At 44.5% G+C, this 24,264-nt stretch overlaps 1 protein-coding gene across 1 annotated transcript; it reads right to left on the bottom strand.

Annotated features, from left to right (window-relative positions):
• Nucleotides 1–112: 112 nt before the first annotated feature.
• Nucleotides 113–694, bottom strand: MSGN1 (mesogenin 1). The gene has a single exon (XM_043916158.1). It carries the CDS (start codon nucleotides 692–694, stop codon nucleotides 113–115), a length of 582 nt encoding a protein of 193 aa, XP_043772093.1.
• Nucleotides 695–24,264: the final 23,570 nt, after the last annotated feature.

Below are 24,264 nucleotides of genomic sequence, written 5' to 3'. Positions count from 1 at the left end.
TGAAAATAATCAGATGCTGTTGTTCCGAGAGCTGGTCCAGGTCTTTAAAGCTCCTCTGCCCCCCCCACCTTGGGGAGCTGGGTGGTGAGTCCCCCGAGTTCCCGGGCTGAGCTCAAGCGCTTTGGGGCCGGGGCTCCCGGCCGCTGTTGAGAAGGTCTGTGAGCTCTCCGATATACTTGATGGTGTACTTCAGCGTCTGGATCTTGGTGAGCGGCTGGCCCCTCTGACTGTAGACCGGGGGCAGATAATTCCGGAGGGTGTGCAGGGCATCAGCCAAGGTCCTCATCCGAAGCTTCTCCCTCTCGCTGGCCTTCCGTCTCCGCTGGACGGACATCCTGACCTTGGTGCCCTTCTGGGCCTTGGTGCCGCTAGAGCCCTGCAGGTAGGCAGGTGGGAAAGCCAACATGTCGTAGTCCACCTCCACCAGGCCGCTGGTCCCAAGGCCGCTGCGGTCATCGCCGCCCCGACCGTTGGCACCTCCGTGCCCACAGGCGAGCCCGGCCACAGCCGGACAGGGAGAGGAAGAATAGGACTCCAGGGACGGAGCCGGGGAGAGGCTCTGGGCGGGAGAGGCCTGGGTCAGCTCAAAGGACCCCGCCCTGTCTTTCCAGTCCCAGGAGGACAGCAGGCCAGGGCTGTCGGAGGAGCCCAAGCCGTCTTCCAGGCTGAGGAAGGTCTCTCGCAGGTTGTCCATGCCTGCGACACAGCTGCAGAGAGGATGAGGCCCTGGCAAGTGAGAAGGCAAGTTGTGCCGCCTGGCCAGGGCAGGGCTCTCTTTTATGATGGCCTGGGAGAAGTGATGAAGTGGGAAAGAGGGTCGGGTGGAAGGAGTTCAAAGGAGAAACCGAGGACCAAGATGGAGAATGAACTCTTCAGGTGTCACTTTCTCCTCATTGATAATTAGCATCTTCCAGCTAAAATGTCTTTAAACAGAAAGGCCTCTGAGAGAAGAAAAAAGGAATTATCTAGTTGTAACTAAACCAATTAAGGCTGCATAACTAGACTTAGCATTGTCCTGTGGAACTCATTAATGAGGGAGCCAAGAAAAACAAACCTGGGGCAATCTGCAGCAAGGAGGTGGTGGCCAGGGGCCTGCTGGAGAGGAACCGAGCCCCGCCCCCAGAGGGGCCACGACCACCTAGCTATTTCAGAGCAGACGGGGTGCTCTGTGGGAGAATCAGGGTGGTTTGGGGACAAGGTAATCTGAGCTTGGACCCTATTGTTTGTCAAATGCAGACAGTAGTTCTTACTTTGTGTGGCTGTTGTGGGAAAGGCACACAGGCACGCAGTGATTACCAGTTTTCTTCTCTCCATCCTTTCGCATGGTTCCTTGGGTTTTGCAGAGTGCCGACAAGCCCCCAGAATGCTTACACTCAGGGTGACAAAAGCCAGCAGCTCCAGTAAATCCAGAGCCTCAATGAGCAGGAAATATCCTTCAAAAAGCTTAAAGCCCTTGCTGTAACTGAGCAGTTTGGGATTCTCCACAGCAAACAGATACCAGGAAATAGACTGCTCCTTTAAGACAGGACATCTGCAGAATACCTGGCATGTAGCCTTCTGAGACTTTTTTTTAAAATCCAGCTGCAGAGTCACACCTCGTTTTTTGAAATGTATAGAGGAAGTGTGAAATTAACTAGGGAGCCCGTTTTCCCCACCACAGCTCCAAATGCTGCCAAATGTGTTAAGTTGGATGGTCCTGCTAGGTTGCTTCACTTCCTAATGCTCTGAGAGATAGACCTGGTGTTTTGGAAAAGGAGTCTCAGATTCCCCATTTGTCCCAGGAACGAAATTTATTCTCCATGCAACTAATTCTACAAATTAGTATGAACGTCAGCATCACAGTGAGTTACATTTCATATGAATGTGTCCTTTAATATGGTTATTTAAGCCCCTTTGCAATTACTGAAAAGAAATGTCAATGGTATAATTAGTACATTGATGGTATTTTTTAATTAGCTTGGCTCGGGGGGAGAAAAAAAGCTCTAGCAGGTAATCTGTGGAAGAATGCTTTTAATTATGCCATTTGCTAAAGGACCCTAAGCCATATCTTGAAGAAGAATAATATTAATGAAATTAATAAACGCAATAAATGGCTCTCTTTTCCCTTCTCCTCTTTCTCTTCCCTCAACTCTTATTGGAAAGTCTAGAATCTATTGATTCTACCCAAGAAACCTTACCTATTTGTATGAAAGAAACAAGTGAAAGTGTTAATCACTCACTTGTGTCAGACTCTTTGTGAACCCATGGACTGTAGCCTGCCAGACTCCTCTGTCCATGGAATTCTCCAGGCAAGAATACTGGAATGGGTAGCCATTCCCTTCTCCAAGGGAACCTTCCTGGTTCAGGGATCAAACCTGGGTCTCCCACATTGCAGTTAGATTCTTTACTATTGGAGCCACCACAAAAGTCCAAAAGTGAAAGTGTTAGTCCTAAAACCTGCTAGGCTCCTCTGTCCACAAGTTCATTTGATTTCACTAGAGGGAGGTGACCTGAATGCCATTCAGAGAGAAGGGGATTCTCCATAGACCTGAGGTGTCTGTGCTGGTCCCTGCCACAGTTGGCTTTCAGGCCTCATGTTTTGGACTTTACAATTTTCCATGTAAAACTATTTCTGCTTCCAGACTCCATAAATGTTTTTCCCTCTCTAAAGTTTCTGTCTGGGGTTTCCCTTGTGGCTCAGATGGTAAAGAATCTGCCTGCAATGTGGGAGATCCAGGTTTGATCCCTGAGTTGGGAAGATCCCCTGCAGAAGGGCATGGCAACCCATTCCAGTATTCTTGCCTAGAGAATTCCATGGCCAGAGGAGCCTGGTGGGCTATACAGTGCATGGGATCACAAAGACACGACTGAGTGACCAACACACAAAGCTTCTTTCTAAAATTGAAGATTTCTTAAACTTTTATTTTCAGAAATTTCATTTCCTAAACGAGACAATATCCATCAAATCCTTGGTGTCCTGTAGACCCTTAATAAATGTAGGATTTGTTCTTGCTGTTACTGTCTACTCATGGTCCAACTCATCAGTATCAGAACAGCCTACTGGATCCTGACTCCTCTCCCCTGACCCCGGTCACTCAGCATTGCTGGTCCTGGAAAACTTGCTCTTAGAACAAAGAAAATTGCCTGGTTTCCATACTTGTTGATGTAGACTCTTTCACTCCTGTGAGAAACAAACCAGAACTAGACATCGTTCACCTATGCTTCTGGTCTCCAGGAAGCATTCTGGGCTCAGTCAGAGGAAACTGGAGATGCAGGACTGCCTAACAGCCTTAGCATTTGAAGGCCTGGAGTTGGGTCCACACTAGTTGGTGTTTCGTTTTTTTCAAATCTGCCTTGAAGACCAGGCCACAGAAATTGGACAAGACTAAACAGGACCCAGTAAAGCCTAGTTGACAGGGTGACATAGCAAGAAGAAGAGTCAGAGTTTATCTCCTTTAGAGCAAATGACTCATCGCCTCAGGACCGTAGTATTTTAATTTGTAAAAGAAGGATAATATCTGTTCTGCCTTCTTTGTGAAGAGCGTCTGTAAAATGAAGCGTGTAGACCAGATCATAAACCTCCTTCCAGCTCTAAAATGCAATGAAACACGTTACTGTGTGAACATGCCACTTGATCAAAAGACCAGCTGTCACACCCATGAAGGGACTTAGAGACTATTGAGCCCGCCCTTTTATCTGCATTCTGGAGACGACAATGACTTGCTCAGTGTCACACTAAAAGTCTGTGGCAGAGATGGGAACCGAAAAGCCGAAGTTGCCTGACGCCCAGATCTGTCATTTTTCTTCCCTTGAAACTAACACAGATTAAGTGATAAGTAAGCTTTCATATCAGTCAGGATATATAGTTCCCACAATACTGTTATTGGGATAAATATTTTAATATGAATTGAAATGTCATTCACTCAAAATATTTATAAGATATTGTGACTATCATTGTAACAAATTAAAAAAAGTCTCCACACAGAAGTAGAGAACAAATGTATGGATACCAAGGGGCACAGGGTGTATGGAGGGATATTGAGATTGGCATAGATACCTTACTATATATTAAATAAATACCTAATGAGGACTAACTGTATGGCGCAGGGAACTCTACCCAGTGCTCTGTGGTGACCTAGATGGGAAGGAAATTCAAACAAAGAGGGGATAGATGTAAATGTATGGCTGATTCACTTTGCTGTATAGCGGAAACAAACACAACATTATAAAGCAAATATACTCTGATATTTTTTTTAAAAAGTCTGCAACCCCAAGGCATACTACTAAGGTGATTTTTAAAATTTCCCGGTCCTGTTTTCCAAAGAATAGCATAAGGATACAGATTGTCTCAGCTTTCAAGTCCCAGGTCATTACAATAATCTTTTCACTGTAGAAAAGAACCCAGGATTTTGCTACACAGATTAATGAGTGGTCTGGTGTCCAGTTTTCAGAAAGACAAACAGTTGAGGGGATGACAGTCATGACCCCAATAACAGTCAGGACAGACGCATGGGCAACTGGGCACTTCGCACTAGCCAGAGGTGATTATAAACTCTGCACCTAAGGGCCAGGTAGAGCCACTTCCAGGAAATTGACAAACAGTGCCCAGAGAATCCACTGGAAATAAGAGGAGACAGGCTGCTTCAATGCTTGAGTGTGAATCCACCAGTGGTCCCACGTCACTGCTAGCCCATAAGGCACCTCTATGCAAGTTAGAAAATTGCCGAGCTTGGACCTATGTCAGCTGCACTCCTGACCTCTTCCAGTCACCTCTGTGCTGGGTATAGCGCCTGCAAATGGTGGTTCTTGTGACGTATCTCTTTTGCTATATTAGCCTTTTCAGTACTAAATTGTTGTTTGCTGTTCAGACACTGGTGGACAGATAGTATAATAATGCAGCCATTTAGAATTGAACAAATCTTACACTGGCTCCTGAGTCATTATGACCTTGGACATGTTAATGCATCTGTCTTAGCTTCAGATTTTGTCTATACAGTTGAAATACTAATGCTGACCCCATAGAGGAAGGTCTACTTTTTCATCAGGTCTGCACATGGTATGGTGTAAGTTTACTGACAAACCATGCTCAGTCACTTCCTGATTGCGTGAGTCAAAAGAAGTTCGAGCCACAATACATGTAGTCCCAAATGCATCTCTTCCATTTTCTCTGACCTTAAGTCACCTCTGCTTAGAAATCAAAATTCCCGCCTTTCAAATGCAACTAGATAGATATTTTCAGTGAAACCAACTTAGACAGAGTTCTTTATCAAAGAGGGCTTCCCAGGGTGGCTCAGTGGGTAAAGAATCCTCCTGCAATGCAGGAGACACAGGTCCCATCCCTGGGTTGGGAAGATCACCTGGAGAAGGAAATAGCAACCCACTCCAGTACTCTTGCTGGGAGAGTCCCATGGACAGAGGAGCCTGGCAGGCTACAGTCCATGGGGTTGCAGAGACACAACTTAACTGAGCACGTGTACGCTTTACCAAAGAACAGTGGTTACCCAGGGTGAGTAGTTGGGAGTTATCTGCCTCCAGTGCAGACAATAAAGGTATGCATTACCTACAGATAATTTAGAAACAGAGATGAGATAATTTAGAAAGAGTTGATCTGTGTTTTACTATTGCTATATAGTGTCGGTTGCAAACAATGACAATAATAAAATGACTGCTCCTTGCTGGTGTGGCCCACGTCCACCACCACCCCATCCTTGGCACCACCACTGCCAAAGAGAACTTTAAACAGTGCAGCAGTTTGGAACCATGACCCAGGACAGCGGAGCCCTGGTCCTCATTCTGACTGTCCTTACTGTGGAACGTTGAGTGACTCATTCATTTATGGACCTTGCCTTTCCCATGTGAAAATTTAGACCATCCTATATTGTGGATCACAATAAACTGTGGAGAATTCTGAAAGAGATGGGAATACCAGACCACCTGACCTGCCTCTTGAGAAACCTGTAAGCAGGTCAGGAAGCAATGGTTAGAACTGGACATGGAACAACAGACTGGTTCCAAATAATAAAAGGAGTACGTCAAGGCTGTATATTGTCACCCTGCTTATTTAACTTACATGCAGAGTACATCATGAGAAACGCTGGGCTGGAGGAAGCACAGCTGGAATCAAGATTGCCGGGAGAAATATCAATTATCTCAGATATGCAGATGACACCACCCTTACGGCAGAAGAACTAAAGAGCCTCTTGATGAAAGTAAAAGAGGAGAGTGAAAAAGTTGGCTTAAAGCTCAACACTCAGAAAACTAAGATCATGGCATCTGGTCCCATCACTTCATGGGAAATAGATGGGGCGACAGTGGAAACAGTGTCAGACTTTATTATTTTGGGCTCCAAAATCACTGCAGATGGTGATTGCAGCCATGAGATTAAAAGACGCTTACTCCTTGGAAGGAAAGTTATGACCAACCTAGATAGCATATTTAAAAGCAGAGACATTACTTTGCCAACAAAGGTCCATCTGGTCAAGGCTATGGTTTTTCCAGTGGTCATGTATGGATGTGAGAGTTGGAAAGCTGAGTGCCGAAGAATTGATGTTTTTTAACTATGGTGTTGGAGAAGACTCTTGAGAGTCCCTTGGACCTCAAGGAGATCCAACCAGTTCATCCTAAAGGAGTCAGTCCTGGGTGTTCATTGGAAGGACTGATGCTGAAGCTGAAACTCCAGTACTTTGGCCACCTCATGCAAAGAGTTGACTCATTGGAAAAGACCCTGATGCTGGGAGGGATTGGGGGCAGGAGGAGAAGGGGATGACAGAGGATGAGATGGCCAGATGGCATCACCGACTCGAAGGACATGGGTTTGAGTAAACTCTGGGAGTTTGTGATGGACAGGGAGGCCTGGCGTGCTGCAATTCATGGGGTCGCAAAGAATTGGACACAACTGAGCGACTGAACTGAACTGATATACCTTTTTGAGGCCTTCCCAGGTGGCACTAGTTCTGCCAGCCAAAGCAGGAAAACATAAGATATGTGGGTTGGGAAGATCCTGGGTTGAGAAGATCCCCTGGAGGAGGGCACAACAACCCAACTCCAGTATTATGGGCTGGCGAATCCTATAGACAGAGGAGCCTGGCAGGTTATGGTCCATAGGGTAGCAAAGAGTCAGACACGGCTGAAGCACCTTAGCACAACACAGCACATATACCATGTTGCTAGAAAGTTAAGAAGACTGAAAACTGAAGCTTGCCTTTGGAAAGTATAAAAAAGCTATAGAGATATGATATTTCCAAAATTAACAAAAATAACTACTTTAACAATAAAATCAATGTTGCCATGTTCCATTGTTGTTTAGTTTCTAAAAGTCATGTCTGACTCTTTTGGGACCCATGGACTCTAGCTCACCAGGCTCCTCTATCCACGGGATTTTCCAGGCAAGAATACTGGAGTAGGGTGCCACTTCCTTCGCAGGGGATCTTTCTGACCCAGGAACCGATCTTACCTCTCCTGCATGACAGGTGGATTCTTTACCGCTGGGCCACCAGAGAAGCTCATGCTCCCTAAAAGCATATAAGTGAGCATGGGTGATGGTGATTTAAAGCCTGTCTCCTGAGAAACTGTGCTGTCACCAGACCTTTGAGGGGCATCCTGGATCTCTATACACATGGGGCAGTCTGTGTGGGCCAGTTGCTCAAGGCAGGTTGGATGGATTGCAGTCCCTTCAGTATCAGTATCTGTTCAGTTGCTCAGTCGTATCTGACTCTTTTTGACCCCATGGACTGTAGCACGCCAGGCTTCCCTCTCCTTCACCAACTCCTGGAGCCTGCTCAAACTCATGTCATCCAACCATCTCACCCTCTGTCATCCCTTTTTTCTCCTGCCTTCAATCTTTCCCAGCATCAGGGTCTTTTCCAATGAATCAGTTCTTTGCATCAGGTGGCCAAAGGTATTGGAGTTTCAGCTTCAGCATCAGTCCTTCCAGTGAATATTCAGGACTGATTACCTTTAAGATGGACTGGTTGGCTCTCCTTGCAGTCCAATGGACTCTCAAAGTCTTCTCCAACACCACAGTTCAAGAGCATCAATTCTCCAGCACTCAGCTTTCTTTATGGTTCAACTCTCACATCTATACATGACTACTGGAAAAACCATAGCTTTGACTAGACGGACCTTTGTTGGCAAGATAATGTCTCTGCTTTTTAATATGCTGTCTATGTTGGTCATAGCTTTTCTTCCAAGCTATGCAACAACCCCTTAGGATGCTGCAGAAAAGCCTTTGGCAGGTAAGAATCTTATCAGTAACCAAAAAGTCTAAGCTGGAGTCTAATTAACATCAGAGTTACTCTTGAATTCCTGCCATGTGAAGAGAATCAGATTCATCTATTTTTTTTGTTTGTTTGTTTGTTTTAAGATTCACTGGTTCATCTTAATTTTCAGAGCAATTCTATAGGGTAGAGGTTATAAACCACACTCTAAAGATGAGGAAACCTGTGTTCAGAAAGCGTGATAAGTCTCTTTGCAACCATATGGACTGTAGCCTGCCAGGATCCTCTGTCCATGGGATTCTCCAGGCAAGAATACTGAAGTGGGTAGCCATTTCCTCCTCCGGGGGATTTTCCTGACCCAGAGTTGGAACCTGAGTTTCTTGTGTCTCAAGCAATGGCAGGTGGGTTCTTTAACCACTAGCGCCACCTGGGAAGCTAATGTTCAGAAAGGGATTCAGCAAGCATGGAGGATAGAAAAGGTAGGATGCAACCTGAGTACATGAATGCCAAGTCCCAGACTCCTTCCTCTACACAGTGCCTCCCAGAAGGAGTCGTCTGTGCAATGCAATCCCTGGGAACATCTACAAAATGCAAGCCTTGGCTTGAGTCCCATTCCTGCCCAGAAGCTTCTCCCGTCTGTCTCAGTTCTTAGAATGTGTCTCTTCTCTGATGGACAGACAGTACAAAGCTTTGGCCCCAATTATTTGCTGCTAATACTTAACTGCCTGATGTTCTGGTAATCTAGTCACATGTCTGACTTACTACCCCAATTATGTTTCGATTCCTTAGTAGGTCTTAGCATGGAACAGGAGCTAAGACGGGATCGCAGGGTTTTTGTTTGATACATACTACAGGCCAAGTACTGTGCTGGGTGCTGAGGACATAAAGTGAAGTTAAAAAGCTTTTGTCTTTGTGTTGCTGAGAGTATTGAGGGTGGAGACAGAGAAGTAAAAATACTCATAAAACCATGTGTAACACCGAGGAAACCAGAATTGAAAGAGACACGTGTACCCCAATGTTCATCACAGCCCTGTTTACAATAGCCAGGACATGGAAGCAACCTAGATATCTGTTGACAGACAAATAGGTAAGAAAGCTGTGGTACATAAACACAATGCAACATCACTCAGCTATTAAAGAGAATGCATTTGAATCAGTTCTAATGAGGTGGATGAAACTGGAGCCTATTATGCAAAGTTAAGTAAGTTAGAAAGAAAAACACCAATACAGTATATTAATGCATATATATGGAATTTAGAAAGATAGTAATGATGACCCTATATGCAAGACAGCAAAAGAGACATAAAGAACAGACTTTTGGACTCTGTGGGAGAAGGTGAGGGTGGGATGATTTGAGAGAATAGCATTGAAACGTATATTCCCATATGTGAAATAAATGACCAGTCCGAGTTTGATGCATGAAACAGGGCATTCAAAGCTGATGCACTGGAACAACCCAGAGGGATGGAACAGGGAGGGAGGTGGGAGGGATTTCAGGACAGGGGGACACAAGTACACCTGTGGCCGATTCATGTCAATGTATGGCAAAAACCACCACAATATTGTAAAGTAATTAGCCTCCAATTATAGTAACTAAATTAATTTTTTAAAAAACACCATATATAATCTCTATGATAAATTGAGCCATAGGGTACCACCTGCACAACTGTATGAAGCAGCCCTGGGACACTCTGTAATGTGTCCCCATTGCAGTATTAGCACATGTAGGATTTTAGATGGATGGTTAGAATGTGACATTACTGTCAATAGGAGAGCCATCAGAGCAGACGAAACCTGGGTCAAGTCTTAGAAACAGCTGCACACAGATGAGGGCTAAAATAAAGAATCTGGAGGGTTTTCTGTATGACATGATATTTTAAAGTAACATTCCTGTGGGTTCTTAAAATGATGCTCCTTTAAAAGCAGAGCTTTTTTTCTTTATTTTTAACAAGGTGAAAGTTTGGAGGAGAGCGTTCTAGTCATTGCTTGGAGGTTAGATATAGCACAAATTGTGCAAGAAACTACCAGTCATTCCATGTTCCCAGGGCATCAACCGGAGGCCGAAGCTGGAGAGGAGGACCTTGTCTGTAGTGATAAGGCACTTGAAGTTTATCTTGTAGATGATGGAAGCTTCTAATCATCATGATGAGATTTAAGCAGAGGCTGGATTTAGCAAGCAGAACCCCAGAGCTATTACTCCAGCTGCTTGCAGAGGATGTGTTTGAGTGGAACATGCCTGGAGGCCAAGGTTGCACAAGGTTTTATTCTAGATTCTTAACAGAGGTTAACTCACTTTAATCCTTGAAACAGCCCTGTGAAGTATGTGCTATGATCATCACCAATCCTGTTTTACTAATATTAGAAATGGAGACACAATTCGCAGCAACATGGATGGACCTAGAGATTATCATACTAAGCAAAGTAAGTCAGAAAGAAAAAAACAAATACCATATGGTATCACTTACCTGTGGAATCTAAAATATGGCACAAATGAACATACCTATGAAACAGAAATAGATTCACAGATGTAAAGAACAGATTCATGGTTGTCAAGGAGAAGACGGGCGGGGGAAGGAAGGATTGGGAGTTTGGGATTAGGAGAAGCAAACTATTTATGTAGAATGGGTAATCAACAAGATCCTACTCTATACCAAGGAACTATATTCAATATCCTGTGATAAACCATGATGAAAAAGAATATGAAAAAGAGTATACATATATATATATGTTTAGGTATAACTGAATCACTTTGCTGTACAGAAGAAATTAAGGCATTGTAAATTTACATAAACATTGTAAATCAACTATATTTCAATTAAATATTTTTTAAAAAGAAACAGAAGTACAGAGGGGTTAAGCAATTTGCCCAAGACTCCACACCTAATGACTGGTAGCCCTAAGATTCGTACCTAGGCAGGCTACCTCAGCTCCAGACTTTTAACCACTGGCGAAATCAGGTGAGAAGGATTTAGGGGCATCAGTGTGATGGTCTTTATAGCGCTCTTGAAGCCAGAACTCAGTCTTGAACTTCAACTCAGTAAATACGAGAAAGCAGTTGACTGGTACCATTCAATCATGTAAGCAGTACATACAAGGCTCCAGAGATTGGCCCAGGGTACTAGATGCTTTGGGCTTCCCTGGTGGCTCAGTGGTAAAGAATCCACCTGCCATTTCAGGACATCTTTCTATGTCCTTGAGCTGGTAAAGAGAAACAAAAGTAGCAATTTCCTAGTTGGTCACTGACACAGCCTCCTGTGAAGCCCATGAGGGTTCCACTGAAGCCAGGAGTTGTTCTTCCCAGCATGGCTTCCACGTCACTCCCATCACTCTCTCTACAAACTAGGGAAATAAGTAGTAAAAGGTTTTGTTTCTCCTGATTGAAGTTTGAGGCTTATTGAAAAGCTAAAGGGTAAAACTTTAAACTTTGGTTTTCATCTTCTTAAAAGTAAATGGCAAAGCACTGTGTCATGTACACATAAATGCTTTTCACCAGCTGAATATTTAAACTAGGACAAAATAGCAGGAAAAAAAAAAAGAAGAAGAATGAAACCATTTGGTTTACTTCATAAAAGAGATGAGAGACAGAAGATAAATATGCTCAACTGTAGAAATGCTTTAGGACAGAAAGACAAAACCTTTGCAGACTTCTCAAGAAGTTCCTGAAGAGGATTTCCTGACCTGAATTTATGTTTACCTCCATCCCCTTGGCTAAGTGACATCATGGGAAAGAGTAGTATCCTCACTCCCAAATATCTCTAAGACCTCTTTCCTCAAGGACTTGGGCGACCTGAGTTCAAGGTCTTCATTCATTAACCCATTCCACAGCCAAGTGTTGGGTGAATTTTCTTTGCCGAATGAATGTAGATGGAGGCCAAGGCAGTGTGGATTTCTCTAATTCTTGAGGCAAGAATACTGTAGTGGGTTGCCGTACCCTCCTCCAGGGGATCTTTCCCACTCAGGGATCGAACCAGCATCTCTAACGTCTCCTGCATTGGTAGACAGGTTCTGTACCACTAACACCACCTGGGAAGCCCTCTCTAAAAAGAATCCATTCCCAAACAGCCATGTCCCTGTGGGGTCCCTACAGTTTCTGACTATAAGCCACTTTCTCTTTTGAACATATGACTAAATGTGTTCATTTGGAGAAAAAAAAAATCCAGCCACCACATCTGCACAAAATGAGCAGTTCGGTGGAAGACAGGAAGGTGGCAGAGAGGGGAATGTGATGTGTGGGGCGGAGGAACATCAGAGCAGGGGAAGAGGGTCATAAATAGAGGAAGTGAAGCTAATTCTCCCTTGAGAGCAACAGTGCAGAATGTGTCGATTTTTCTTACTGCAAGGGAATATGAGCAGTTCCTCTTGGTTCAAAATCTCATGTCACCCACAACTAACCTGAGGTTTTCCCCAGAAGGTAGGGGAAGCATCTTTGAGCACCCCTCCACTGATTCTTCAGCAACTGTCTAGCAAGATTCAAAAAAAAAAGAAAGAAAGAAAAAAAAAAATCTCATGTGTTACATTTACACCTACTCTCCCTTTTAAGTTGGATTCTTTATTACCACTGGTATTTGGGGTGGTATTTTAATACCCATGTCAAAAAAGTTGAAAGCAATTTGCACTGAGGCTATTCTCTAAGGCTGTCCTTCTGTTTTTATCAGCCTGAACAGCAGAAAAGTGCAAACTTTCTTCTTTAGTCATTGCCGGTACCCATAACTAAGATGCTGAAACTCCTAGGGTGAAATTAATACTCAGTGTGTTTTAGCAGGACATCTATCGAATGAGCTGCTCATTTCCAGAAACCCTGGCCCCGCCTTTGGACCATTTTTAATTCAGACTTCTATATTCGTGAGTTAATTGGTACCTAAAAGGCAGATATGAGGCAAAGAACAAATTTTGGAAAGTATTTCCCATAAATATGGGTCAAAGGGTATTGCTATGCAGATCACATATAGATAAGAAAAACACAAGCTTGCCACTGGGGAGATGAACAAGGGCATGAATAAACAGCTCTCAAAAGGAGAAGTACCAGCAGCTAACAAAAGTAGAAGAAAATGTTCACCTCAATAGTAATCAAAGGTATGCAAATGTAGTGACAAGCGAGGCCATTTTTCACCTCCCAAATGGGCAAAGTTGGCAAGAGGGTGAGGAAATGGTCTCTCCTACACATTGCTTGTGGGAGGGTAACCTGGCTAGACTTTTAAAATATTTTAAAGTCTCTAGAATGCATTAAAGATTTAAAAGTCTCTTTGGCACATGAATCTCATTCTATAGAACTAAGCAAACCTGCAGTCAAAGGCAGTCAAATGTTTATAAGCAAGAACATTCATCATAGTATTTTTTTAAGATTTTTTTTTTAATGTGGACCATTTAAAAAAAAGTCTTTATTGAATTTGTTACAATATTACTCCTGTTTTACACTTTAATTTTTTGGTCATTACGCATGTGGGGACCTAGCTCCCCAACCAGGGATTGAACTCCTACCCCCTGCATTGAAAGGCAAAGTCTTAATCACTGGATTTCCAGGGAAGTCCTTCTTCATAGTATTATGAGAATAAAAAATTAGAAACAACCTCAATGTCTAACAACAGAGCAGTGATTACATAAATTATGTCCTCTCCTTATGATGGCATACTGTATAGTGGATTAACACCATATTTATGGAAAACAAATAATATAGGAAATATAATTTAGTATTAAATTATTATTTTAAGGCAAGATATATGAAATTAATACTTCAATATAATTAAGTTTTTTTCATAGAAAAATGACTAAGTGTTTGAGTGGCTATTATAGGAATTGAAGGTAAATTTTCTTCATTCATCTTCCTTTTTTCTTGAGGGGTGGTCTAGTGTCACAGTTAGAAGTGTAGACTCTGTAGCCCGGCTTCCTAGGTCAAAACTTTGACTTGTCTACTTTGGTAACTCTGTGATCCTAAGCAGGTAACAATCTCTCTGTGTCTCTGTTTCTCTATTTGTCATATGAAAATAATAACAGCAAATAACTTCAAAGGATCACTGTGAAGATTAATACATGTAGAGAAATTTCATTATGCCTGGCCTCAAATGCAGTCAGCATTCAATTATTAGTAGCTGCTATTATAAAGTAACTATCTTTTATAGTGGTCAGTATTTCCTAAATTTTAAAAAGCTATTAATTTAGTGCTTACTTCAGTCACACATATACTAAAAAGTTGTCAATTTAAAAATCAGGATTTTTCACAGCATTGGCTAGGTAAGACTGGGCTGAGTAGGTCCTTATATAGAGGACAAAGACTTGGGGATCATAGTTGTCCTCAAGTTGAATCAAAGCATCTAGGTAGTTCACTTGTTTAAAAATAAAGGAGAAGAAATAAAAGATCAGAAAGTAGGAAGGAAAGAAGGAAGGGAGGGAGGGAGGAAGGGAGGGCGGGTTGCTGAGTCCTTGCTGGGCTTTGTGTTTAGCACTCAGGGCACACGATTCCCATCCACACCCCCCACAGTTCTATGATGACAAGAGTAACCTGGGGAGAGAAGAATTATTTTTAAAAGGAAGATTCCCAGGCTCCTCTCCTGAAGCTTCTGATTTGATAAGTCTAGGCTGGAGCCAAGTGATCTCTTTTTATTTAATAAGCAGGGAAGCTGGGAATCACTGACGTTTCAAGAGAGAAGACCTCCAGGGCTCCAGGAGCTATTGAGCCTGGCGCCAAGGAAACCAAGAGCTTGTCCAGCTCAGGCCTTTTGTCTAGATTGTTAAACAGAGAGAAACCCTTGGAGGCAAGGAGGAGGCCTGGGTGACCTCCAGGACTTGACGTTTTCATGCTATGGAAATCTTTCCTGATAACTTTGCTGCCTGTCATTTAAGGCCGTTCATGTTCCGGCCCATCTTGACCCTTCCAACTTTCCATCCCCCTGGTTCTCAGGCACATTCTCTGCCCCACTCCAGGAGGGCCCAACACAGTCCCTAGACCACGTTTCCTTTTCTCGGGCTCTGCCTGGGCTGTGTTCCTCACGTGACTCTCTTTCTCCTTTGACCTCTCAGATTCTCCCAGTTCCTCTAAGCTGGGGCCAAGTGTCTTCTCCAGAAAACTTCTGTGCTCCCTTCACTCCTCAGGGACCATTTATAGGGACAGCCCAATTCAGAAATGTTTTGTACTGACCTGTATTGTTTAATAATTTTTCCACTTGCTAAAATCAGAAACAAGGATTTTGGTAATGCCTAAATTTTGCCTTGTAACATGGAAAAGACGTCCATATCTATTATATCTTTGGAGTTTCACAAACAACCTCACGAGGTGAGTAATGTTATCACCAACAGAGAGCCAAGGAAGCTAAAGTTCAGAGAGGCTTTTTGTGCTTGCCTTCGGCAAGATGGCCAACAAGTGGCAGAATTAAGAAACTGTAGCGCTAGTGAAAGGGAGAAGGGAGTGCCACCGCGCCTCCCCCTCTCCCCCTGCCATATGAAAACTTGAAATGTGGATGGTTAATGAATGGCTCTCTTTGTTGTCTGGACCTGGGGGAGGGCTGAGACATCAGGCTTTAAAAAACAGCTGCACGCCTGGAGCTGAGCCTGTGTCATCTACAGGCTCAAACGCTGGGCTCATTACTGCAGCTGTTGCTGGCTTTAGGGAGCCAGACAGCTGTTACCAGGAGATGGAGTCAAAGAAAACAGAGGAAATGGAATCCTGCGAAATAATTGTGCCTGTATGTCTGCACTGTGTTCCCCCTTCTTGCAGCTCAAGGCATCCTAGCGATGTAATCTAATTACTCCCTGTAGGAAGACCGGGTTTGGCGAGTACTACTAAGAAAGCCAGGCAGAGAGGAGGTAAGTGTCTCAAAGTAGGCTTTCCCGGACATTCCTGAGATGGGAAAGCAGTCTTTGAAGTCACATGAACTTTTCAGTCATCAGCCTTTGTGATTGGCTCAGGTAGAATTTGCCTGCAATGCAGGAGACCCAAGTTCGATCCCTGGGTCGGTAAGATCTCCTGGAGAAGGAAATGGTAACTCACTCTAGTTTTCTGGCCTGGAAAATGTCATGGACAGAGGAGCCTGAAGGGCTATACTCCATGGGGTTGCAAGCCACCACCTGCAGAAGAGTGTTGCTGGCAGACCTGGGGAGCCCTGGGGAGGCCTGGGCCGAGGAACAGTCTGTGGGGTTGGAGATTAATTTCTCACCCTCCACCTCCCCTCCCCTCCCATCCCTTCCCCTCAGTGCAAGCTGTTGCCATCTTACGGATCCGAGCAACTTTCTCTGTTGCTTTGGGGACTGTGCCTGCTGAGGAGCTCTTGGTCTGTTTTCTCTTTTGATATTCTTACTACCCAGCTTACTTGTCACCAAGGCTTCCTATTGCCTCCTCACCACTTTCCTTCCTTCAGTCTGGATTTTCCTTCTTACTCTCCTTAGAAGACAGACCGCTCACCCCATTGACTGATGTACAGTTTCCTGCCTGGGAGGAGTGGTGTCATCTTTTTGCCTTTCTAGATCCTAATTGTTTTTTGTTTGTTTTTTCCAGTCTACTCTGACTGGCCCTCAACCCCACGGTGCTGGTCACTTGTATTGTGTTTATAAGTGGGTGCTATACAGGCTAACACAAGGCTTTCCCCCTATGGTACAGTCCACTCAACTGGGATGTAAGTTGAGGACTAAGAGGACAGTCTTCCTGTCTTCTAATTTCCCTCAACTGCCCATCACTCATTGTGTGATGATATGTATTCAGTGCCCACTTGCTTGAAATATGTATTTCTCTTCTCTTTAAAGCTCATTTTTCTACTTTAAACTATCCTGTCTTATGTTGGCTTGAAACTTTTATGGAGCACCTTCCATGCATTTTGACTAGTACTTTATCTCCCGGTTTAATCAATACACTAAGGGGGTAAGGAGTGTTAGTACTCATAACACAGTGAAAAACCTGTGGTTGAAAGAGGTAAAATAACCTGCAGGAGGTCACATGCTAGTGACCCAAGGTCTTAACCATGTGTTACAGTGCTTTGCGTAAGACACCAAAAAGTCCATTCAAAGAAAGAATAGAAAGCGAAGTCACTCAGTCATGTCCAACTCTTTGCAACCCCATGGACTGTAGCCTACCAGGTTCCTCCATCCATGGGATTCTCCAGGCAAGAATACTGGAGTGGGTTGCCATTTCCTTCTCCAGGGGATCTTCCCGACTCAGGGGTGAACTCCGGTCTCCCGCATTGTAGGCAGACGCTTTACAGTCTGAGCCACCAGGGGAGCAAAAGGGAAGTGTACAAACGAAGAGTTCTAATATAATAGATGTTCAGAATAAATGGGCAGGCTGGCATTTGGAAAATGGGGTGTTCCTCTACTAAGCCTGGGCTCTTGCTACTATAACCTGAGCCTCATCTAGGAACAATATGATTCAGCCAAGGGTCTGGTCCTCCTCAGATGCCTTCTTGTAACTTTACTACTCTGCTAATGAGAACCAATTGGCAGGGAGGTGTCCAGACTCCAGTCTCTGTACCTCTCTGTACATCAATTTTTTGACCTCAGAGGACCAAGGGAAAGAGGCTTGAACTCTGAGTTCCTCAGGAGATCTCTGTTGCCTGGAAAGCTGTGATCATATATCCATGGGCACTGCCTTGGAGGCAGTTCTTTTTTGACAAAAGTGGTAGCCCGTTCTCTTCACCGAACCAACTTTGGGTAAATTAAGAGGTAAGCCAGTGAACTTTCTTGGGAAGCCTGTGGCCAAGGTACAAACAAGTTCAACAAGTTTTCAGAAGTGATCTTTACTGAGAACACGTTCTCGCTGCACCTCTTTGTTAAAGACAACTGATAACATTACACCTCGATCAAATCCTCTGGCATGCAGTATTCTTCAGGCTGTTTGAGATAACTTGCAGAAGAAGACCAACTACACAGTTCAGAGCCACCATCATCTGATGTCTGCTAGGTTGGATCCCACAGTGCAAGACAGAGAAGTTTCCCTGGTATCTAACTCCTGGACTCTGCTGCTTTTTCGGCTCCCTTTAATGAATGCTCCATGCCCCCGTATTTCTTCCAGTACTCACTCCTCTTTTATTGCATCTATCTATTTGGTTGCATTGGATCTTAATTGCTGCACACAAGATCTTCGTTTTGTCATGTTGCTCTCTTGTTGTTGGCTCTCTCGTGGTGCGTGGGCTCCAGAGCACAAGAGGTCAGTAGTTGGAGGTGTGCAAGCTAAGTTGCTCAGCATGTGGGATCTTAGTTCCTCAACTAGCGCCCCCCGCGCGTTGCAAGGTGGATTCTTAACCACTGGGCCACCGGGAAATTTCCCCTCACTACCTAAATGAAATCTACTGTGGCTTGCTTTCCCCTTTCCTGAAACGGATGTACCCATTATCCACTGTCAGCCACAGAGATGCTGTATCTTAAAACAAATACCAGGCCAAAGGATACTCTCCAGGAGGAATTTGCATTTATATTAACTCAAAACACCCTCCATGATCCTCTACTGGATTCAGGAAATGGCTCTACTTCTGAAGACCCAGAGGCAAGAGTCACAGCCTTGCCCTCAGAGACCCAGGACTGTGCTCCCCAGTAGGGCCTCCACGTGCCACGTGTGGCCACACATAGCTCTTGAAATGTAACCAAAGCTGAGATGATCTCTAAGTATAAACTGCACAGCAAATTTCAAATGCTCAATGTGATTAAAATATTGTTGATGATTTTTATATTATCAATGTTGAAATAACATTGTGGACATACTGAGTTAAATCAAACTTGTTATTAAAATTATTTTATCTATTTATTTCCATTAAACAAAATATGACTACTAGAAAATTAAAGATCATACAAGTGACTGGTATTATTATTGCACAGTGCTGGAGGACAAATGTCATGTGAGGAAAGAAGTCACGCTGTGAAGTGTTATAAAGACACCAGAGATGTGCCATCGAGGAGAGAGAAGAGGGAAATAAATATTAGCTGGACGACCCAGAGGGGCTTCCTGAAAAAAGTGACATCAGAACTGGGTCTTGAAATAAGATTATAGGGAAAAGGCCTGAAGGCATCCACACTTGGTTCTAGGATGGGAATATTTGACCTTGGCTGGTCGGAGGACTGAAACAGATTTTGTGGTGCTAGAGTCCTCCTAGGGTTTCCAAATCCATTTGCCCATTTGATCACTCTGGACAGCATGTCATGTACTTTCAGAAGCTCTTATAGCTGCAGTAGATTAAAAGAAGGAGGTCAAATGAGATAAGGGCTTCCCAGCTGGCTCTAGTGCTAAAGAACCTGCCTGCCAATGTAGGAGACATAAGAGATGCAGGTTTGATCCCTGGGTCGGGAAGATCTCCTGGAGGAGGGCATGGCAATCCACTCTGGTATTCTTGCCCGGAAAATCCCGTAGGGTTGCAAAGAGTTGACGATGACTGAAGCGACTTAGCAGCAGCAGTAAGAGAGAGAGAGAGAGAGAGCTACAGAGAGATTCATTATTCTGACAGTGATATGGTGGCTGGATCTCTGCCCCCAAACAATATTATTGTCCTTCTTTTTCCTTCTTCATTTCTTATATCCCTCACTGATCTGTAGCTGTTTCTCTATGATTCAAAGGCCACCTGACTTGGAATCTATGGCAGTGGGGTCCAACAATATGTTTGCCTAACAGACTCTTCAGACAAGTCCTAAGAAAGCTGAATTTTAGAACAATTGGTCTAGAATTTTACACTCTCCAGAGCACTCACTGGTACCTCCGACAGTCCATACCGTCCCAAGGTGTTTTCCTGGTCAATGCTGCCAGCCTTGCTTGTCCTGCCCTCTCTCATCTCCACCTGAGTGCAACCCTTCAAGCTGTGCATAGCGTCACTCAAGGTCACTCCTCCTAGGCCAAAAGAGCAATGGCCTCCATCAAGGGGTATTACCGAGCCAGCATTGCTCTCACATACTCACTTCTAGATCAGTTAATTCATTCAACTTGCAACACACATTTGTATCCTTTATGTACCAGAAACTACACTATTCTCTGGAGACACACAAGGAACTGGACCAGGTCTCTGGACCAGGGTGCTCACTCTCTAGAACAGAGGTTAGCAGTGTGACAGAGGTCAGAAATGAGCTTCAAAAGGTGTCAAATACAACACATCATGATAATTGCTATGTTCCCATGTAAACTTTTTTTGTTGCTTTAGTTGTTGTGCTGTGCTGTGCTGTGCTTAGTCGCTCAGTCATGTCCAACTCTTTGGGACCCCATGGACTGTAGCTTGCCAGGCTCCTCTGTCCACGGAATTCCCCAGGCAAGAATACTGGAGTGGGTTGCCATTTTCTCCTCCAGGGGATCTTCCCAACCCAAGGACTGAACTCGCATCTCCTACATTGGCAGACTTTACCACTGAGCCAAAAGTTCACTAGTAGGTAAAATTTTCAAAAAGTTTTCAAGATTTTGCATAACTGAAAAAGGGCTAAGAGTTACTGGATGGACTGATAACAATGTTCATTGTTCTTTCTAAAACGAAAAAGTGTCATCACTGGCAAGCTAGCAAATGTCATCATTGCAAGCTAGCAAAAATGAAGCCAAGTCAGGATCATCAGTAACAATGCCATGAGGGGGTCAAGTCTTTGCTCCAGAACGGGTGACATCAAGATGCAGAAGAGTTTCCTTGTGTACTGAGGTCAAAGGTGTCCCTGGAAGCACCACTAAATGCCACTGATGACAGGCTATCCTCCTGATCGTTATGTGTAGATATATTTCATTTCCGAAGAGAATGAAGGTTAGTCTGGATATGTGGCCAAGAAAAATGTTTTGGGAGAAAGGGGTTGTGAGCTGTGCCTGAAGAGCAGTTGGGGTTGGGCCAGGGCTTGCTGGGTGAGATTTGAACCTGTTGGATCAGTGTCCTACCCAGGTTGTTCTGAACACTGGGGACCCATAACTGTACAGTTGGCAGGCGTCATTCAGGAAACAGCCTCTTAGAAACAACCCAATGCACGGCATGTCTACCCTGGTGCTCAGGAGTGGGGATCTTTGCTTCTGTAGCCAAGTCTTCCTGGAGACGGACCTTCCCAAGAGCCTCTGCTGCACAGCTGGTATCCGAGGATGCCGCACTCTGGCCCCTAACTCAGCACAACCCAGTGGCGCTTACAGGACTGCAGTGGGGGGAAGGGAAGGAGCCGCCTCTTTGGATCAGAGGTGGTTTGGGGAGGGAGGTGGAGAAGCTGCGGCTTGAGCTTTGAACCTGATCTCTCAACCTCAACGGGAAGACTCAGCACCAGCGACGACTTGCTTATGGCTCCCAATTTGGCACTTCTAAGGCTTCCTCTCTGAGAGTGGGGGGGATGGATTTTTCCAAGGAGGAAGGGAACTTGCAGAACCTTTTGCTCTGTAACAATCTCGGAAAGTCTGGGGAGAGGCTGCGGGTGGGTGAGTGGTCCTTGTTTCTGGGGGAGGCTTAACTGGTCAAAAGACCACCCAGGTGGTTGGTTGGTGAATGGCAGGTGATCTTCGATCAGACTTGACCTCTTAACGAAATCTATGAAATGACTGCATTCATCTCTTTGTCCTGTTGGCTCTTTGCTCTGAATTAAGCACAGCAGCACGTTTCACAGGCCGGTCACGGCAGCCAGAACACTGTACTCCTCAGCAAACCACACCTCCTGCCGTGGAAAGGAAAGCTCTGTGTCATTCTAAAATCGCATGGGTTCAGATCCCGAGTCCTCTAGTTACTTGCAGGGGAACCTTCAGTTAGTTGTTTCTCTGAACCAGGGCTCATCTAAAACACAAGGATAATCATTAGTTGTACCTCACTGGATTGTAGTGGAGATTAAATATGACAAAGCACCCAGCATGTGGAGGTGTCCGTGTGATTTGTCTCTTTCATCTCTCACTTTTAACCTAGCAAACACTCAGCAGGCATTCTCATAAATCTGATGCCAGATTTGCATGAGTCATTCTTGGAACCTCTGTTTCCTCGATGGCTTCTAGGATCCCTTCCAGCTGTGAAAGCATAAGGCTTCCTGAGATTCTGAGCTCGTTTCCAACAGGGTTTCTCTGGGGGCAGAGAGTGACTGTTGAGCAAATCCAATGGGGGCCACAGAGGGCAATTCCAGACCAAGTTGTGCAGCTGTCAGGCCTCCAGAGGCCTGTGTGAAAGAGGAGTAGAAGAAAAGGAAAAGCTCAGAGCCCGAGAAGATTTGCAAAGGAAGACAGCTGCAAGTTGGTCCCGAGTAAATCAAATTGTGACGTTTATTGGGCTATTTCCAGAATAACACCAGCAAGAAAACTGGAATGCGGGATCATCTTTTTCTAAGAAGGACCTCAGCTAAGTAGCCTGCAACAACCAGGCTTGGTGACTAGAGTCAGACTGACTTCGTAAAAAGGTCACAGGTTTGAAGATACACAGACCTAAGTTTTCACTGTGCCCCCATTATGTTTTATTTGTGATTTGGGGCAAGGTTACTTAACCTCCTGGAGCCTCCTTTTCCTCCTCGCTTAACAATGACTAAAAAGTAAATAATGAAAATTGCAGTGAGCTTGTGGGAGTCAGAAATAAAGAAAGGTATTTGCTATAGAGTTGGTATTATAAATAGGAGCCGTATGACTGTAAGCATAGCACCCAAGGCACATATCCTAGAAACTTCTGGACCCAGAGCCATCATTTCTCAAGTCTGTACCTTGTACAACGTAGAAATATGGGAGCTGGGGAAGGAGGAGGCAGGCAAGACTGGGGGTGGGTGCGTAGAGTAGGGAAAGAAGATCAAAAGGCCTATAAATATCTGTCAAACTTTAAAATGCAAATTCCTTGCCTGTGGCCCTGTTGGGACCAAATCTTCCATTATCACCTTTCTGGAAAGAGCCTGAGAGGGAAAAAAAAATGGTTAAGCTTAGTTTTCCCCTTCATGAAGTGTTTTGCTTTGGTTTGGTGTGATTTTTGTGGCCAAGCCAGGATTTCACTCAACTCTGAGCTTAAAGCATGAGTGGAGTTCAGACACTAACTCCATTTGGTTTTCTCTGTGGATCAATCACGAGTTTCTCAGGGAAACTGTCTAACCCTTACAATAGCTCCTGCAATTGGCATGGTGTAGAGTACCTGTTTGTTGAATGAATGAATGGAATGGATGGATGGCTGGATGAACAGATGTTAATTCCGAGCATTGTAAGCCATCTTCACCAGTTGATGACCTGGTTCTCTGGCATCTCCTTATCAACACTGGGTTGGGAGCCATGGTTGGAGGTGGAGAGAGTCCCCTCTGAGGGGCAGCTGTGTCCCCCTGAGAAACCCTTGGATGGCTGGTGTGTCTGCCAGTGGCCTGAGCTCTGTGCTGCCCCTTCCGGGACAGACATGATGCTACAGAGCAGCTCTGCCCTCTGTGTGCCCCAAAGAGGTGGCCTTCCCGCATGAGTCCCTGTTGGTGATTTATCTGTGGAGGAAGCATGGAATTCCAGGGGAATCTTATAGAGGAGACCTTCAGGGGTAAGAGAAGAAATCATATGTGACACCATATGCCAGGTCCAGGTTCCCCTTGCCCCTGCCCCCACCCCAACCACCACCCTAAGTCAGAAACAGGGTACCCCACTCCCTTTCCTCCTCTCTTCTTCCCTTGCTGGCCTTGTTTTTCTCGTGAGACTGTACTTATACATAATGGGTGACTGGGTTGTTTTTTTTACCCCAAAGACAAAGAATCTGATACATGTGTCCAATGTGGAAAGCCCTAAAACGCATGTCATTTATGAGACTCTTCGTGGACAAGCTCACCTGACTTCATCATATCCAAGAACCTGAGAACCTTCCTTCCCCATCCTTAAACTGCATCTGCCATTCGAGCCTTCTATCGAGTCCCTAAGCACTAGGGAGCCTCTGAGGGTCACCTGGATCCTCACTGACCACTCTCTTTAGCCTTTTGATGCCCTCTGGTGCCATTCCCTTCACCTAGCATTTATTTATAGTATCTGTTATTTCAAGAGCAGATGAGTCTGGTATTATAGCTAAGTTATAAATATCTGGTATTACAGCTAAATTATAAAAGTGAAGAGAAGAAACAGGTATTATCCTGTGTGCTCTGCACCAGGCCTCACCTAGACTGAATCCATCTCAAGATGAATTCAACTTTTCAATGAAAAATTGCAGCATGTTGATCGTCAAAGCTTAAGCTTTGGCTTCAGGAAAAT

This window comes from Cervus elaphus, chromosome 11 (genome assembly GCF_910594005.1).
Source record: "Cervus elaphus chromosome 11, mCerEla1.1, whole genome shotgun sequence".
Taxonomy (NCBI): domain Eukaryota; kingdom Metazoa; phylum Chordata; class Mammalia; order Artiodactyla; family Cervidae; genus Cervus; species Cervus elaphus.
This window is presented reverse-complemented; position numbering and strand designations above follow the sequence as displayed.

Coding starts and splice junctions, on each gene's coding strand:
- MSGN1 (XM_043916158.1), bottom strand. CDS start 694: ATGGACAACCTGCGAGAGACCTTCCTCAGCCTGGAAGACGGCTTGGGC.